This window comes from Cherax quadricarinatus, unplaced genomic scaffold, assembly GCF_038502225.1.
Source record: "Cherax quadricarinatus isolate ZL_2023a unplaced genomic scaffold, ASM3850222v1 Contig871, whole genome shotgun sequence".
NCBI lineage: Eukaryota > Metazoa > Arthropoda > Malacostraca > Decapoda > Parastacidae > Cherax > Cherax quadricarinatus.
The window spans coordinates 10988-31033 of NW_027195897.1; the positions used below are offsets into that span (position 1 = coordinate 10988).

The window sequence follows — 20046 nt, forward strand, 5'->3', positions numbered from 1 at the left end:
GCTTGATAGAATGATGATAGATAGAATGATGATAGATGGACTGGCTGGTGTCAGTCTCCCTGAGTCTTAAGTCAATAAAGTTCAGTTGAAGTTCTTTTCGTATTATTGTTCTCAAACTGCTAACTGACAACCCAAGATTGTAATCTACTCGCTCTTTGAAAGCATACAACTTAGCCAATTTATCAGGTCTATCATGCATTTGAAGGTCAATGTGAGATGGAATCCACAGTATGTGGACTCTGACTCCACTGTCCACACTCCTACCTTACCTGTGTCTGGCTTCTGACACAAGCATGCCACAGTTTATACTTAATGAGTTGAGAGCATTTATGGATGACAGAGAATCAGTTACAATTAAAGTATCAACCTTAGATACATGGACGCATTTGAGTGCAAGGAGTATGGCAAACAGTTCTGACTGAAGAGTAGAGCCCCAGTTATTGATGCGTGCTCTAATTTCTTTAAGAGAGCCATCACTCTGTATGACAACAACTTGCTCTAAACACGGGTTTAGAGCAGGTCGCTCCTGCCTCTCATAGCTACTGGATCACTATGACATGATCTTGGATGCACTGGAGAACGATCAGAATGCAGATGTAGTGTACACAAACTTTGCGAAAGCCTTCGACAAGTGCGATAATGGAGTAATAGCACACAAAATGGGTGATAAAGGAATAACAAGAAAAGTAGGTAGATGGATCTATAACTTCGTAACAAATAAAACACAATGAGTAATAGTAAACAGAGTATGGTCACAGGAGGCAACAGTGAAAAACTCTGATACACAAGGTACAGAACTCGCTCCCATCATGTTCCTCATCCTCATACCTGACATAGAAATGTAAACCACAGCACAGTGTCGTTTGCTGACGATACCAAAATTTGTTTGACAGTGTCATTCATTGAAGACACTACAAATCTCCAAGCGGACATTAACCAAGTCTTTAAATGGGCGTCAGAAAACAACATGAAGTTCAATGAAGACAAATTTAAATTACTCCGCTATGGAAAACTCGAGGAAATAAAGACTGTATCGGAGTATAAAGGAAATTCCAATCATACGATAGAGCGGAAAACTAATGTGAAGGACTTGGGATTGGAAATGTCAGAGAATTTCATTTTCAAAAATCACAACAAAAATGGATAGGATGGGTAATGAGAACATTCAAAACTAGGGATGCCAAGCCAATGATGATTCTCTTCAAATCGCTTGTTCTCTCTAGGCTTGAATACTGCGGTACATTAACGGCCCCTTGCAAGGCAGACCTGGAGAATATACAGAGAACCTTTACTGCACGTATAAGTACCATAAATCTTCAAAATTATTAGGAACGGTTGAAGGCCCTTGCCATGTACGCCTTGGAAAGCAGGAGAGAAAAATACATGATAATATACACCTGAAAAATCATAGAGGGACTAGTCCCAAATCTACACACCGAAATCATAAGGAAAACACTCGGCAGGCGGTGCAACATCCTCCCAATGAAAAGCAGGGGTTCCATGAGTACGCTAAGAGAAAACACAGTAAGTGTCAGGGGCCCAAGACTGTTCAACTGCCTCCCAGGATACATAAGGGGGATTACCAATAGACCCCTGGCTGTAATCACTGACTGTTATATCACTGACCGTTACTGCTAACCTAGTATGATTTGAATGCCTCTCGTCCTCCAGGCACTCAGCAGGACAGTTCAAGTTGAGTCATAGGAGAGTAAACAGATCAGGCCTGGCGTCCCCATATATTCCATCTAATATACTTACTAGAACATCCGACGTGAGTGTTTATTATCCAATCCATGTTTCGAACCCCCATATGACAGATGGAGCCGGTGTTATCATATGTAACAATAGATGGAGCAGGTGTTATATGTAACAGTAGATGGAGCAGGAATTATCATTAATAACAGTAGTGGGAGCAGGTATTATCAGATGGAGCAGTCATTAAGTTTAACAATAGATATAGCAGTTATCATTAGTAACAATATGTGGAATAGTAACACTGACAGGTTGTAGTTATTTAAGATACAAAGCAGTTACCGAAATTTCTTATTTTATCAGATTACGTCTAATGGGCAGGCAGAAAGTTATTTTTATTTACTGTAAAATTAAAGTTGCTGCTTTTGTGTTTTTATTCTTGTTTCATGAAACTTGGCCGACGTTTCGACCGTCGTGAACTATCAAGTCACTCGTTTCTTTACAATAGTCTTGGACGAACCGAAACGCCGCCACGTTTTCATGTTATATGTTAGTAACTTGTGTGTATGCCAGCCATGACAAACTTGAGTCTGGAAGCCTGTTAGTTGTTGTGGCCAGCATCCCGAGGGAGGACCTGACAACCACTTGGAAATGGGCTTTCTTGGATATCCTACGGAGTTAATATTCTGAATATAATCCTCTTCAGTGGTGTTGATGCTAGTGTTGGCCTCAGTGGAGGTGGGGAAGAGGGGCTTCAGTCCTGCCAGGTGAAGAGCAGAGGTAGAGTAAGCAGTGGGTCACTAGTTCGTGGGTTCCTCATCCAAATGCTCCAGGTCTTCTCCACTAGATCGAAGATACCTGCGGGCAGGTACCTATGTCTTAGTTATGTGTTGCTGAGTGAGAACTAGAGTTTCCTGCGCATAGAAATAGTCTGATTACTTTTGGACGAAATATTTAAAACTAGAGAAGTCAGAGCATGAAATTAATTTAATATACTTGTAATTCATTTCGACAACGCATTGTGTTTTTGTAAAGTAAGGGAAGCTAATGCTGTTTCTTCCACTCTTTTTTCCTCATAAAAATAAATTCCTAAATTCTGTCTTTCTTGGTCTGACTGTCTTTTCAATATCACAAGAATATATAAGGACAAGAATGGAGGAATATTGCTGTAGGGCTACTGGACTATACTAGGTTGGTACAGATCACACACTCTCATACCCCTGTTCAACCTTGTTTTAAGGATGTCCACCCCTCAGGGAAGGTTCCTTGATGTTGGTGAGGGGCTGTTGATTTAGGGAATTGGATCTGTGCTCCAGTTCCCCGAATTAAGCCTGAATGCCTTCCACATCCCCCATCCCCAGGCGCTGTATAATCCTATGGGTTTAGCGCTTCCCCCTTGTTAATAAAAAGAAAAAAAAGGATGTCCAAGATTCTCGGTTTAGTGACTCTACTTGGAAGTTTGTTCCACCCATCTACAACTCTGTCACTGAACCAGTACTTTCCTTTATCCTTCTCAATGTAAATTTCTGTCTTGGTTGGATTTTTTCAGCACATTTTATATATGTATCCCTCCTTATTTATTAATGTGTTCCATATGTACATTCCAACACATAATCCTTAATTCTACGTATGATGCTTGTCTGTCACTCATTCCCTGTCATCTCTTGTTCCCCCGTCTTCTCTTACAGGCCAGCTCGGCGTCACACTCACCCAAGGTCACCGTCTTGATGAAGTCTGGGTTGCCACCTTCCCTGAAGAAAGGGTAGAGTGGGTCATGGGTGTCCGAGAGGAGAGCCAGGAGAGCGGCGCGGGTGTCAGGCACACAGCAGGCGCTGGCGCGGGCGTGACGGTGGTTACTGCTGACTGAACACAGTCCATCGTCCTCAGCCACTGCCAGACGCAAGTACCTGCAATTAAGGGAAATTCATGTTTAAAGTTCCCTGTAGTTAAAAACAATCAAAAGTTTTCGTTAATTAATGTTCATAAATGACTCTTAACGTATAAGAGACTTCTTCTGCAGCTTTCTCTGCAGCTTCCTCCGCAGCTTCCCACCGCCTGGGAGGTGTCCCGAGATATATCTCAGAATTATTTGTTAATGTGACAGTCGCTATTTGTGAGTTAATGAGGCTGGATTTGAGACTTAGAAAGTTATTACAGATTTTGTAGGATCTAAGTATAAATCAGTGTTGAAAACTAACTCTATTGAGCATCTGGGACATTATATCAGGGTAAATCACAGAATCTTTGCTTAAGAAAGTAGAGGCACTTCTCAAACTGCCAACTCATGAGTCGGGAGGGGGGGCGGGCATATTCAGTAACATCTTGGAATGGTTACTTACTATTGCAAATCCAAAATTTCTACATGACTTGATGAAACAAACAGGAATTAGCTTTAAATGATCTTCCATGGCCGTTCAGGGAGTAACAAAAAATACTGAATTCTTCTGTTATTTGAATTTACAAGAGAATGTCCGCTGATAGTTACAGTTGATGCTTCACTTGGAAGGTTAAGGTGCACTCTGGTCTAGTGAGGTGTGTGTTGATGTAGTGAGGTGTGTGTCGATGCTGTGAGGTGTGTTGATGCTGTGAGATGTGTGTGTTGATGCAGTGAGGTGTGTGTTGATTCAGCAAGGTGTGTGTTGCTGCTGTGAGCTGTGCGCTAATGTTAAGATTTTCGTTCAGATTTTTAACCCCGGAGGGTTAGCCACCCAGGATAACCCAAGAAAGTCAGTGCGTCATCGAGGACTGTCTAACTTATTTCCATTGGGGTCCTTAATCTTGTGCCCCAGGATGCGACCCACACCAGTCGACTAACACCCAGGTACCTATTTGCTGCTAGGTGAACAGGACAACAGGTGTAAGGAAACGTGTCGAATGTTTCCACCCGCCGGGAATCGAACCCGGGCCCTCCGTGTGTGAAGCGGGAGCTTTAGCCACCAGGCCACCGGGTTGTAAGGTGAGTGTTCATGTAGTGAGGTATGTGTTGATGCAGTAAGGCGCGTGTTGATGCAGTAAGGCACGTGTTGATGCAGTAATGGTGTTACCCATAACAAACAAACCTCGTGCAGTCAGCTGTGTCTTTGCCTCTACCTTGCTCTGCCGTCAAACAAGTCAGCTACCTAACTAGCTATTCTACAGAACGGGCAAGGTGGACTTTCCAGTCAAGGGCTTCTACAACCCTTGCTCGGCAGTGATGAGGTTTGACTCCTGCAACATGTAGGTAAATACGTATACTTGACAACACACTATTAATAACTGGAACACAATCTTGCACCAGGAAGCAAGCTTGATACGGCAAAAGCTGTCAGTGGCCCTATAAACCCCAGCAGCAACAAGAAAATCTTGTGAGATGAACTTTATTTGTTTAGAAGATGGGGGGTCAGGAGTTGAGTATCAACCCCCCACAAACACAAATCAGTGAACACACAGCACTTACTTGTTAGTATGAAGTAGGTGCTCGCCAGGACTAAGAGTGAGGATGGACAGTTGACTTTCGTCAGCATTGTCCGCAGGTCCCACCTCAGCGTTGTGGAAGAGATGGTCTCCCTCTTGCATGGTGAAGCTCATATTGACACTGAAGCCGTCAGCAACACCAGTACCTCGGTCTCGCAAGATCTGCTGAGCCGTCTCCATCGTCTTGGCCGACAGCAGCGCCCGACACACAAAGTGACGTGCTGCCCAAACATCAACTTTACAGTTAACCTCTGTAAACTCACAAAGTGCAATGAATCGTTCATGAAAAATGAAAACCTTTTGTGGAAATTTATTCGGTCCTAAAAAAGTTCCACAGGACAGATACGTCGTACGAAGATCCCAACATGTCACGGATGGAACAGCTGGATTGGGTGGCCCTTACACCCACCCAAAACACACACACACACACACCCGGGTTGGCGAAGGTGGTTGGAAGGTACATTTAATTGATAGATTTACCCTTTGAGGAAGAGGTAGGTAGTTTATACTGTTAGTGAATTAATATTAGGACTATTGAGGCAACTGTAGATAATAATAATGTAGACCTAAGACCTTAACGTAGGTAGTAATAGGCCGGTAATGTAGGCAAACGCTAGGTTATAGCCAGGGAGAACTGGCAGCCCAAGTTTGAATGCTGGGGCACGGGGTTTTGAAACTGCAGTACTTCCTTCTAAGATCAGACACCATCAGAATAACAAGTGCCGTTAACAGCAGGGCGGCGCCCCCACGTGTCTTCACATACTAGAACTGGGGAAATCTGGTGGAGGCGCCTCGAAGTACCGTAGATGACCTCCTCCGTCAGGCTCATACAGTAAGACAAGACCTCCCTTTCTTTCTCAGTATTCTGGCCGGTTTCTGGGGGAAATTGCGAGTGAGTTGAACTTTGAGTCTTTGTGCAAGCGGACGGCCAATGATCAGTACGTGCTGACGTCTCCTCGTGGTTAAGCTTAGAAGCTAGTGTCACTTCCTGCATAGTTATGCTAGGGGATACACACCCCCTTGTAAACAGGGATTTCTGAGGTGCAGGCAGGTCACTAATACCGACTTAATATTGCAGGAATTAAGGCTCCTGGTTGCACGTGGTTCTGAGGGGAAGTCCAGAGGGGCTAAAGCTTAGGGGAGGTTGAAGACCGGGATATATTCTCCAACACCAAGTAAGTTAGTCCTTCATTCGTGCATACAGGCGAGATTTATTGCAACATCAGTCATTTATGGAAATCTGTCCTGTAAGCCACTTGTGAGGCTGAGGTACCAACCTCAGAGCTCGGTGTCAACAGAGCTTGCTAGGGTAGGCAACTCACACAGAGGCAATCCAGACAAATTTTCACACCTTTGAAAATTTATGAAATTAAAGTAGCTAGAGAATCAAAGACAAAGGGTTCTTTTAAGTGTAGAGGACAAAGCTCAAGGAAAAAATAGGACCTCTAAAAACTAGGTCTGGACAACTTACTGATAATGAACTATTTTTAATAACTACTTTTAATAGTTATTTCTTGTCAGTTTTCACACAAGAAAACATAAATGATATCCCACTAATTAACAATTATTCAGGCACAGAAGAAAACAAATTAAGTAACATTATTGTTATGAGGGACATAGTTATCAAACAAGTAGATAACCTAAAACAAAATAAGTCCCCGGGACCTGATGAACTGCTTTCAATGGTACTTAAAGAGTGCAAGTGGGAACTTAGCCGCTAAAGAGCCTGTTCAATGCGTCTATTTAAAATGAGTATTGCGCCAAAATTGTGGAAGATAGCTAATGCAATTCCTATATTTAAATCAGGGAATAAGTCCATTCCGCTTGACGTCTATAGTAGGCAAATGATTAGAATCAATTATAGCTGATATTATTATTAGTCACCTTAATGAGCATAATTTGATCAATGAGTCTCAGCAAGGGTCCACGAGAGGTGGTTCCTGCCTGACAAATTTACTGATATTCTTCAATAAAACATTTGAGACAGTAGACAGCGATAAAGAATATGATGGTGTTTATTTGAATTTCAGTAAAGCCTTCGTTAGACCACCTCACAAAAGACTTATGAAAAGTAGCAGCTCTTGGTACAGTAGTAAAGTTCTAACATGGATCGAGGCATGGCTTACCAATAGAAAGCAAAGAGTTTGCATTAATGGGATCAAGTGTAAGTGGGGACCGATCACGAGTGGCTTTCCGCAAGGATCAGTTTTGCGTGTAATGTTGTTCATAATTTACATTAATGACCTTGAAGAAGGAATAACGAGTGATATGAGTAAATTCGCTGATGATACAAAACTAGTACGAATAAAAGATTCTGGGGAGGGCACCAATGAACTTCAGCAGGATTTAGACAAATTAATGTCATAGTCTAAGAAGTGGCAGATGCAGTTTAATGTAGACAAATGTAAAGTAATAATCATTGGGAATGAAAATAATCCTCATAGTTATAAACTAGGTAATGTAGAGCTTGATCATACAGAATGTGAAGAAAACTTGGGATTCATGGTAAGCAGAACTCTGAAGCCAAAGCAACAGTGCCTAAATGTGAGTAATTAGGCTAACAGATTATTTGGATTTATATCTAGAAATATAAATAACAGGAATCCAAAAGCTATTTTACATCTCTGTACATCAGTAGTAAAGCCTTTTGCTGTGCTGCTCAGTTTTGGTCTCCTTACTACGGAGTGGATATAAATTCATTGGAAAACATACAGAAAAGGATGACAAAGTTGATCCACTGCATAAGGAATCTTCCATATGAAGATACACTTAGAGCCTTGAATATTTACTCTCTTGAGAGATGTAGAAGGAAAGATATTACTGAAGTATATTAGTGGGTAGATACTGTTCCAAGAAAAATGTAGGGCAAACAGGCAGAATCTTTTGGTTTGCCTAAACGAACACTGAAAGGCCAGCAACAGAGACGACTTATGATGTCCCTGTGGAGAACACAGGCATTCCAAGGGAGATTTAATGAACTGGAATGAGGCACTACTACTCGCTGAGCAAGATCTCAGACTCCGACGACAGCTGGAAGGCTCGTTAATCGCCGTCACCGACATCATAGACCATAATACTGGAAGCTACAAATTGAAAAAAAAATAGCATGCATGATACTCAACCAGGCAAAGCACCACCTAACAACACAGGAATCACATGACCTCATTGTCTACCTTCTATCATCTCAAATATGTCTGTTTTTTGGGTCACCATGTGTCACTCACACTTCACTCTCCGCTTATATAAACTGTTATTTTAACATATGTGTGTTAGAAATGACCAAGGTCCCAGGATCGAAACGTTATCTGATAAATATACCCTAGTGTTTACTCACGTGTCTTTTAAAATCCAAATAAAGAGCATTATATTTTTATCGTTGTTCACTGCCTCAGATGCTTTATTAAAGAATGCCAGTAAATTTGTCAGGCAGGTAGAACCTCCTGAATCTTGTGAATCTATGCTAAGACACATTAATTAAATTATGCTCATTAATGTGGCCTCTAATAACATCAGCTTTAACTGATGTCAGATGTCAGGTTTACTGGACAGTAATTTGATGGATTTGACTTATCCCCTGATTTAAATATAGGAATTACATTAGCCACCTTCCACACCTTTGGCACAACACTCGGTTTAGACGCATTAAACAGGACTGTTAGCAGCTAAGTTCCCACTTACACTTCTTAAGTACCACTGAAAACAGTTCATCAGGGCCCAGGGACTTATTTTGTTTTAGTTGATCTACTTATTTGATAACCATGTCCCTCATGACAATAATATTACTTAATTTGATTTCTTCAAGACCTGAAGAACTATTAATTGCTGGGTATCATTTATGTATTCTTGTGTAAAGACTGACAAAAAAATAACTAATAAGAACACATTTCCTGTTCAGTATCAGTTTTCAGAGGTCCTATTTTATCCTTGATATTTGTCTTATACACTTGAAAGAACCTTTTTGGATTTATTTTTGATTATCTAGCTATTTTAATTTCATAGGTGCATTTTGTCTTTCTAATCCCCTTCCTTACCTCACTTTTAATATGACAGTAATGGTAAATACTGTTACCCTCTTCCCTTTTGATGCACCTATCAATTCCTCTGAGCACTTTGCTCTTAGCTAACTGTGATTGTGCTGATGACTTCCCTCGACTATCAGCAGCGGTATCTCCAACTTATGGCAGAGTTAGAGGAAGCTAGAAGAGAGATTCAACGGCTGAAAGGGGTGTGCAAGGATTGTCCCCGGAACAAGGTTGTCAAGAACAGCTGCGTAGATAATCGGACCAACAACTGGATGCTGGTTAGAATGAGTGGGACGAAGCTGAAACTAAGGAAGGCGCAGGAGACTGCTGTGGTGACCAGCAATTCCTTCTCTGTGATAATAGATAAGTGTGACTCAATGTTCTAGGTTATCCCAACGAAAACTGTTGACAACAAAATGACGAACACTGCCAGAAAAGGTAAGTACATTGTTTTAGTTGGGGACAGTAAGGTTAAATTCATGGACAGGGTATTTTGTCTTAGAGACAGGAAGAAGAGGCAAAAGGTTTGTTTTCCTGAGGCTGGGATCCATGATACTGTTTAGCCTTTTCTCCCCATTTTCTCCACCAGATAAGACCATACTGCTTACTATTTCTAGTTTAATTAAAGCCTTCACAGCTTCCTTAACTGAACTGGCCAGAGCCCCCACACCTGCCCTAGATAAGTGAACCCCCATCTCTGTCATACATATAATTTATGCCAAAAATAAAGAGATCCCAGTTGTCTATAAATGGTTCTGCAATGTCCTTGCAGTGTTTGTCCAGCCAGCAATTAACACCAATTGCCCTGGAGAACAGTACCTTTCCAATTCCTCTCCTAGACAAAATGCCACATATTACAGAGTGCCCTCCCTTCCTAATTAAGTCAGTTGTCGTCCCATACCACTAGCCAAATCCTCCCTTCTGTACTTCACGACATCATTGCCTCCAGCACTGAGCAGATAATGAGATTGATCCCATTACTGTTCATAATGCAGTCAAGATGGCTATGTCCTCCATCCAAACCCCAGGAAAGCAAACCCTCTATCTCTTGCTCCTATCCTTAAAGCAAAAACCCCTCTCCATGAACCTAATCTGTCCCCAACAAGTACAATGTTCATACCCTCCTTGGTGTAGTTCGTCGTGTGTTTCACTGTAGTCGACTCACATTCAACGGGCAGCACAAAGAACGAATTGGAGGTTGCCACAGAATCTTCACTGTTTCCACCTCATCATCCATCCTTTTGATCTTCAGCTTCATTCCATTCTGCCCAGCTTCCTTTGTTGATCTGAGGATTCACACCAGGCTGATTACTACCAATCCTCTTATTATTCTTAATCAGCTGTCATATCTCTTTCTTGCCTGGCCTCCTCCAGCATCTCCTTAACCTGATGGTAAAGTTGCTTGATAGAAAGCATCAATGGTTGTGTTTCACAGTGAGCTCACAAAGTGCGTCCTCACATGATGTACATCACACTTCATCCCCCGTTAAATCACGATAAATAAATCTCAGTTTATATCTTCTGAACGGCATCAAAATTTAGCATCTTAGAGCCAGGATATTATCTATTAAGTTTCGTTTGAATGCAGGCAAATTTGTTGATGTGGTAAAATATACTTGGAATCAATGGACTCCGTGCCATAACTGGAGAATGACTCATCTGATCGGCTTCAAATTTTCACCAGGAGTGTGGTGTCCTGAACACAAGGTTCACACTGCCATTGGATGACATAAGTCCAAATTTGTCAATTTTATTGAATAGTGATATTCTTTATTCAATAACTAACGAATACTTTATATTTGCTTACTTATATATTGAAAAGTTTGGAATAATTTAGCCTGTCTAGGTCCAAGTTGTTTTTTTTTGGAAGATATTGGAAAAAATGAAATACTACTCTTCATGTTATAATTTCTGAGTGTCGCATCTGATTAGTTTCAAGCCTTCCATGATCATTACGTGATAACGCACTTCTGATTGGCTTCAGGTTGAATGGGCTTGTCTATTAAGGATACTCCCCACCTCTAGAACTGCAACACTCCCACCCCACCTTCAGAGTGAAGGCACTGTACTCCCCACCTCTAGGACTGCAACACTCCCACCCCACCTTCAGAGTGAAGGCACTGTACTCCCCACCTCTAGGACTGCAACATCCTCAGATACCTAAAGTCGGTGCCGGATCAGCCGGGATGTGGTTCGTACACTGGATTGCGTGCGGTCAGTAGTAACAGCCTCGTTGATCAGGCCCTGATCCACCGGGAGGCATGGTCATGGACCGGGCCACGGGGGCGTTGATCCCCGGAATACCCTCCAGGTAGACTCCAGGTAGACCCATCCTTCACAGTGCAGGCATTGTACTTCCACTCCCAGTACTGAAACATCTTCACCCGTCATTCAGAGTTCAGTCACTGTACATCCTACCTTCAGGACCGTAACATCCCCACCCCTGCTTCAGAGTTCAGGCACTGTACTTCCCACCTCCAGGACTGTAACAACCCCACCCTCCCTTCAGAGTTCAGTCACTGTACTTTCCACCTCCAGGACTGTAACATCCCTACTCCCTCAGAATTCAAGCACTGTACTCCCCACTTCTAGAACTGCAACATCCCCACCCCTCCTTCAGAAGGCAGGCACTGTATTGTCCTCACCCATCTTTCAGAGTGCAGACACTGTACTTCCCACTGTATTCACGAAAGACTAAACCTGTATAGGTTAAGTCTTTGGCTGTTACCATGAATTACAGACAACTCACAGTCATAGTTTAACTGAGATAACTCATAGAGTCAACACATGGTTAATATAACTCACGCGTCTTTCCACTGATGACCCTCTGTGGTTGGATGACGTTGATAGAGTAGACGAGACCATGGTGGTTGTAACCCATGCAGAAACCAGGCAGGTAGCCAGCGTAGCAGAGGGCAGTGAAGCCCTCACAGCGGGTACCCCACTTGCCTTGTGGCTCGGCCTCAGTGATGTGTGCTGATACCAGGTACACATGGTTCAGAAACTCTGGCAAGGCATCCTCTGTGTGGCCCAACAATACCTGTACCAGTCCAGGTAACAACAAACTGTTATTGTTGTTGCTCTTGTTGTTACTTTTATTATTATTATTATTATTATTATTATTATTATTATTATTATTATTATTATTATTATTATTATTATTTTATTTTTTATTAACACATCAGCCGTTTCTCACCAAGGCAAGTGATCCGAAAAAGAAGAAACACTTTCATCATCACTCACTCTATCACTGTCTAGTGAGGGTCGTGCCAACACTACAGTTCAAAAACTGCAAAATACCTCCACCCCTCCTTCAGAGTGCAGGCACTGTACTTCCCACCTCCAGGACTCAAGTCCGGCTAACCAGTTTCCCTGAATTGCTCTATAAATGTTACTTTGCTCACACTCCAACAGCACGTCAAGTCCTAAAGACCATTTGCCTCCAAATACACACCATTTGTGTGTGAGCATTGTCTGCTGACACTCACCTGACCATCGTAGTTGACACACACAGAGGAGCAGCCATTGGAGTCAGCAGAGAGCGTCTTCCCGCTGTTCATGGGCACAATCCTGTCCATGTGCAGCAACATTAACTGAAAAAAAAAATTAAGTGAGTTTAGAGGCTATGTACAACACGATGGTCATTAAGGCTGGTCACAGACCGGACCGCGGGGGCGGTGACCCCCGAAACCCTCTCCAGGTATACTCCAGGTCACATCTTTCCCACAAGTCAGATATATTTAATTCCCTAAAACCGGGATTTCAGTAAACTCTCGGGTGTATATACACTGACAGACATACACCTCCCGCTGTATATAACCTTGTATTAAGATAATATTTTACACATATTAGCCTTCTTCTTCTTATGACCAGAGCTTTGGTAAGATGGGTAAGGAAGAAGGATGGGTAAGGATAGAAATATTGGATATAAAAGGGTGGGAGGGGGGGGGGGATATAAAAGTGAGGTAGGATATAAAAGGGTGGGAGGGGGGAGTGAAGTAGGATATAAAAGGGTGGGAGGGGGGAGTGAAGTAGGATATAAAAGGGTGGGAGGGGGGAGTGAAGTAGGATATAAAAGGGTGGGAGGGGGGAGTGAAGTAGGATATAAAAGGGTGGGAGGGGGGAGTGAAGTAGGATATAAAAGGGTGGGAGGGGGGAGTGAAGTAGGATATAAAAGGGTGGGAGGGGGGAGTGAAGTAGGATATAAAAGGGTGGGAGGGGGGAGAGAGGTAGGATATAAAAGGTAAGTGACACAACCACTTTGGTGCAATTTAAAAAGTATATGTGTAATAATAGAATATTCTTGAAGGGGTATAATACTAACCCATCAGAGTCACATAGATATAACAGATATATAGGTACATGACTCTGAATTATTGGTAGTAGATATACAAGTTGCAATTGCTTTTTTTTTCAATTGCATAACGAATATTTAAACGACAAGACAAGGCGGTAATTGTCTGGACAGTTCGTAAAGAATTACTTGATACGTTAGCTTCTTTGAAGGTGGTGTCCCGCTGTAGTAAATGAATTCCCTGGGAAAACTTAGATTAGGGAGGTCCGGAGCTAATGTGGAAGAATCATGATCATAGAAATGCACATATTAGCCTAAATTTATACAATTATTCTATGGGCTCAGAGTTGTTTTATCCATACAGTAATATTATACTACAAAGTTTGTGAATATTGAATCTAGAATAACCCAGCACAGTCAGCCTTGATGTATTACCACTGAAAAACAGTATTTCTTTAAGTAGTTTATGTATTATTTTTTTGTATTTAGCATTTTGAAATTGTATATAGTAATAATAATAATAGTAATAATAATTATTATTATTATTATTATTATTATTATTAGTAGTAGTAGTAGTAGTAGTAGTAATAGTAGTAGTAGTAGTAGTAGTAGTACTAGTAGTAGTAGTAGTAGTAGTAGTAGTAGTAGACTCACAAGATATAACATACACTACAGTGGTATCAGTGTAGACTCACATGATGGAAAGGAACATGGGCACCATCAGCAGTGCCCTGCAGTTCCCTGAGGTAGTGAGGGTAGTTCTGCTGTAGGGAGGCCAGGGTCAGGTCGTAGGAGGCACGACCCTCAGCAGTATCGAAGGCAGGTAGCAGCACCTCATGCAGCTCTTTGAAGGATCCCAGGAAGTCCTCGATGATTCCCCGGAAGGTACGACCCTGCAGGCCCATTATTATTATTATTATTCATGGGATACATTAAACTCTTGAAGGTCAAACAATACCTTGGAAAACCGAAGTAATTAAGTTTGAGCTGAGGAAAAGGAGGTTTCTAGCCTGTCCAGTTGCCGGACAGGCTTCAAGCCTGGTCCAGAAACTGGCTCCTGGAATTTAACCCCACCAAATGCAAAGTCATGAAGATCGGGGAAGGGCAGTGAAGACCGCAGACACAGTTAAGGCTAGGCGGACAAAGACTGCAAACCTGACTCAAGGGAAAAGATCTTGGGTTGAGAATGATACCGAGCACATCTCCTGAGGCCCACGTCAACCAAATAATTGCTGCAGCATATGGGCGCCTGGCAAACCTAAGAATAGCATTTCGACACCTCAGTAAGGAATCGTTCAAAACCGTGTATGTCAGGCCTATACTGGAATATGCAGCACCAGTGTGGAACTTATACCTGGTCAAGATTATTATTATTATTATTATAATCACGGAGGAAGCGCTAAACCCAGAGGATTATACAGTGTCTAGGGGAGGGGATGTGGAAGGCATTCAGGCTTAATTCGGGGAACTGGAGCACAAATCCAATTCCCTAAATCAAGAGCTCCTCACCAACATCAAGGAACCTTCTTTGAGGGGACCTGGTCAAGAGCGTCTAAGAAGTATAGAAAGTGCAAAAGTTCGCAACAATACTAGTCCCGGAGCTAAGGGGTATATCCTACGAGGAGAGGTTTAAGGAAATCGACCTGACGACACTGGATGACAGGAAGGATAAGGGGGACATGATAACGACTTATAAAATACCGAGAGGAATTGACAAGGTGAATAGGGATAGGCTGTTTTAGAGATGTGACACAACAACAAAGGGTCACAACTGGAAGCTGAAGACTCAGATGAGTCACAGGGATATTAGAAAGTATTTCTTGAGTCATAGAGTTGTCAGTACGTGGAACAATCAGGAGAGTGACGTAGTGGAGGCAGGATCCATGCATAGCTTCAAGAAGATGTACGATAATGCTCATGGAGCTAGTAGCTGTGAATCGACTCCTGCAACCATAAATAGGTGAGCACACACACACACACACACACAGTGGGCACCTGTGACGAGCGGGGTCCCACAGGGGTCGGTCCTAGGACCATTTTATTACTGGTATATGTGAATGACGTGATGGAAGGGATAGACTCAGAGAGAGGTGTCCCTGTTCGCAGATGATGTGAAGTTAATGAGGAGAATTAACTCAGAGGAGGATCAGGCAGGACTTCAAAGAGACCTGGACAGGCTGGACACGTGGTCCAGCAACTGGCTTCTCTAATTCAGCCCTGCCAAGTGCAAAGTCATGAAGATCGGAGAAGGGCAAAGAAGACCGCAGACAGAGTATAGATTAGGTGGCCAAGGACTGCAAACCTCGCTCAAGGAGAAAGATCTTGGGGTGACTATAACACCGAGCATGTCTTGGGAGGCAGCAACATCAACCAGATAACTGCTGCAGCATACGGGCGCCTGGCAAACCTACGGATAGCGTTCCGATACCTCAGTAAGGAGTCGTTCAAGACTCTGTATACCATTTACGTCAGGCCCATACTGGAGTATGCAGCACCAGTTTGGAATCCACACCTAGTCAAGCACGTCAAGAAATTAGAGAAAGTGCAAAGGTTTGCAACAAGACTAGTCCCAGAGCTACGGGGATTGTCCTACGAAGAAAGGTTGAGGGAAATTGGCCTGACGACACTGGAGGCCAGGAGGGTCAGGGGAGACATGATAACGACATACAAAATACTGCACGGAATAGACAAGGTGGACAAAGACAGGATGTTCCAGAGATGGGACACAGACACAAGAGGTCACAATTGGAAGTTGAAGACTCAGATGAATCAAAGGGATGTTAGGAAGTATTTCTTCAGTCATAGAGTAGTCAAGCTGTGGAATAGCCTAGAAAGTGAAGTAGTGGAGGCGGGAACCATACATAGTTTTAAGGCGAGGTATGATAAAGCTCATGGAGCAGGGAGAGAGAGGACCTAGTAGCAATCAGTGAAGAGGCGGGGCCAGGAGCTATGAATCGACCCCTGCAACCACAAATAGGTGAGTACAAATAGGTGAGTACATGGTAACTAACTAATTAACACACACAGGAGCTCGGACTCGACCCCCGCAACCTCAACTAGGTGAGTACTAGGTGAGTACACACACACACACACACACACACACACACACACACACACACACACACACACACACACACACACACACACACACACACACACACACACACACACACACACACACACACACACACAAACGCGCACACTGAGGGACAAAGAGGGGTACCAGAGAGTATACCTCGACCGCGACAGAACACAAGAAGAAAGGACTACACTGAAAGAGAGGGTACAGAGACGCAAGGAGGAACGAGAAGCAATGAAAATGAGCAGGACCCAGACACAGGAGGAAGGGCAAACACACCCCACAGAATCTCCCACCAAAAGACTCCACCCGCGACATTCCCAACGCAACTGAGCAACCTATACTACAACCCACTCACTGTTCCCTCTGCCACCAACCCCCATATCACAAACCTCACCCCAACAGCTGTCCCTTATGGGCAATCTGACCCCACCCCCATCAACACAAACCCCACCTACACCACAGCCCCATATAGGCCCCCACCAAGGCTCTCGCTCCGCCAACCCCAATATTCTTGCATGACCACAATGATAGAAAAGAAACTAAAGGTTTGGTACACAAACGCGGATGGAATAACGAATAAACATGAGGAGTGGAATGAAAGAATCAGTGAAAAATCCCCAGACATCATAGCAGTCACAGAAACAAAACTCGCTGAGACAATAACAGACACAATCTTCCCAACAGGATACCAGATCCTGAGGAAAGATAGAAGGAGTAGAGGGGGAGGAGGGGTTGCACTGCTCATAAAACACCGATGGGGATTTGAGGAAATGGAAGGCATGGACATGATTGGAGAAAGAGACTACATTGTAGGTACAATTCAGTCCGGAGAACATAAAGTAGTCATTGGAGTGATGTATAACCCACCACAGAACTGCAGGAGGCCAAGAGAGGAGTACGAAGAAAACAACAGGGTGATGGTGGACACACTGGCTGAGGTGGCAAGAAGAGCTCACTCGAGCAGAGCAAAGTTACTGGTAATGGGCGATTTCAACCACAGGGAGATCGACTGGGAAAACCAGGAGCCACATGGGGGTCCCGAAACATGGAGAGCCAAGATGATGGATGTGGTACTTGAAAACCTCATGCATCAACATGTCAGGGACACAACCAGAGAGAGAGGGGAGGATGAGCCAGCAAGACTGGATCTTGTGTTCACCCTGAGCAGTTCAGACATTGAGGATATCACTTACGAGAGGCCCCTTGGAGCTAGCGATCATGTGGTTCTGAGTTTTGACTATATAGTAGAGTTACAAGTGGAGAAGGTAACAGGAGCTGAAGGGGACAGGCCAAACTATAAAAGGGGGGACTACACAGGTATGAGAAACTTCCTGCAGGAGGTTCAGTGGGACAGAGAAATGGTAGGAAAATCAGTAAACGAGATGATGGAATATGTGGCAACAAAGTGCAAGGAGGCAGAGGAAAGTTTTGTTCCCAAGGGAAACAGAAATAATAGGAAGACCAAAACGAGTCCTTGGTTTACCCGAAGGTGTAGGGAGGCAAAAACTAAGTGCAACAGAGAATGGAAAAGGTACAGGAGGCATAGGACCCAGGAAAACAAGGAGATTAGTAGAAGAGCCAGAAACGAGTATGCACAGATAAGGAGGGAGGCCCAGCGACAGTATGAAAACGACATAGCATCGAAAGTCAAATCTGACCCGAAACTGCTGTATAGCCACATTAGGAGGAAGTCAACAGTCAAGGACCAGGTGATAAGGCTGAGAAAAGAAGGCGGAGAACTCACAAGAAACGATCAAGAGGTATGTGAGGAGCTCAACACGAGATTTAAGGAAGTATTTACAGTAGAGACAGGAAGGACTCTGGGGGGACAGACCAGATGGGGACACCAGCAAGGAATACACCAACAAGTGTTGGACGACATACATACAGATGAGGAGGAGGTGAAGAAACTGCTTAGGGACATCGATACCTCAAAGGCAATGGGACCGGACAACATCTCCCCATGGGTCCTTAGAGAGGGAGCAGATATGTTGTGCGTGCCACTTACCACAATCTTCAACACATCCCTGGAAACTGGGCAACTACCTGAGGTATGGAAGACGGCAAATGTAGTTCCCATTTTTAAAAAAGGAGACAGAAAAGAGGCACTAAACTATAGACCTGTGTCATTGACGTGTATAGTATGCAAAATTATGGAGAAGATTATCAGGAGGAGAGTGGTGGAGCACCTGGAACGGAACAGGAGTATAAATGCCAACCAGCACGGATTCACGGAAGGCAAATCCTGTGTCACAAACCTTCTGGAGTTTTATGATAAAATAACAGAAGTAAGACAAGAGAGAGAGGGGTGGGTTGATTGCATCTTCTTGGACTGCAAGAAGGCCTTTGACACAGTTCCTCACAAGAGATTAGTGCAGAAGCTAGAGCATCAGGCGCATATAACAGGAAGGGCACTGCAATGGATCAGAGAATACCTGACAGGGAGGCAACAACGAGTCATGGTACGTAATGATGTATCACAGTGGGCACCTGTGACGAGCGGGGTCCCACAGGGGTCGGTCCTAGGACCAGTGCTATTTTTGGTATATGTGAACGACATGACGGAAGGGTTAGACTCAGAAGTGTCCCTGTTTGCAGATGATGTGAAGTTAATGAGGAGAATTAAATCTGATGAGGACCAGGCAGGACTTCAAAGAGACCTGGACAGACTGGACACCTGGTCCAGCAAATGGCTTCTCGAATTTAATCCTGCCAAATGCAAAGTCATGAAGATAGGGGAAGGGCACAGAAGACCACAGACAGAGTATAGGCTAGGTGGCCAAAGACTGCAAACCTCACTCAAGGAGAAAGATCTTGGGGTGAGTATAACACCGAGCATGTCTCCGGAAGCACACATCAATCAGATAACTGCTGCAGCATATGGGCGCCTGGCAAACCTGAGAACAGCATTCCGATACCTTAGTAAGGAATCATTCAAGGCACTGTACACCGTGTATGTCAGGCCCATACTGGAGTATGCAGCACCTGTTTGGAACCCGCACTTGATAAAGCACGTCAAGAAACTAGAGAAAGTACAAAGGTTTGCGACAAGGTTAGTTCCAGAGCTAAGGGGAATGTCCTATGAAGAAAGATTAAGGGAAATCGGCCTGACGACACTGGAGGACAGGAGGGTCAGGGGAGACATGATAACGACATATAAAATACTGCGTGGAATAGACAAGGTGGACAAAGACAGGATGTTCCAGGGATGGGACACAGAAACAAGAGGCCACAATTGGAAGTTGAAGACACAAATGAGTCAGAGAGATAGTAGGAAGTATTTCTTCAGTCATAGAGTTGTAAGGCAGTGGAATAGCCTAGAAAATGACGTAGTGGAGGCAGGAACCATACACAGTTTTAAGACGAGGTTTGATAAAGCTCATGGAGCGGGGAGAGAGAGGGCCTAGTAGCAACCGGTGAAGAGGCGGGGCCAGGAGCTAGGACTCGACCCCTGCAACCACAAATAGGTGAGTACAAATAGGTGAGTACACACACACACACAC

The 20046-nt window shown here is 43.6% G+C and overlaps 1 protein-coding gene across 1 annotated transcript in view; it reads right to left on the minus strand.

The window, feature by feature from the left end:
• Positions 1-235: 235 nt before the first annotated feature.
• t (C45 family peptidase tan) overlaps positions 236-20046 on the minus strand; it is a 29853-nt gene continuing 10042 nt past the window's right edge. Inside the window, exons 2-7 of the mRNA XM_053779005.2 lie at positions 14157-14354; positions 12656-12760; positions 11973-12207; positions 5129-5366; positions 3403-3599; positions 236-2550 (exon numbers count right to left, since the gene is read on the minus strand). Of these exons, the coding sequence (XP_053634980.1) occupies positions 2447-2550; positions 3403-3599; positions 5129-5366; positions 11973-12207; positions 12656-12760; positions 14157-14354 (1077 nt within the window). The 3' untranslated portion in view covers positions 236-2446. The remainder of the gene's footprint in view (positions 2551-3402; positions 3600-5128; positions 5367-11972; positions 12208-12655; positions 12761-14156; positions 14355-20046) is intronic.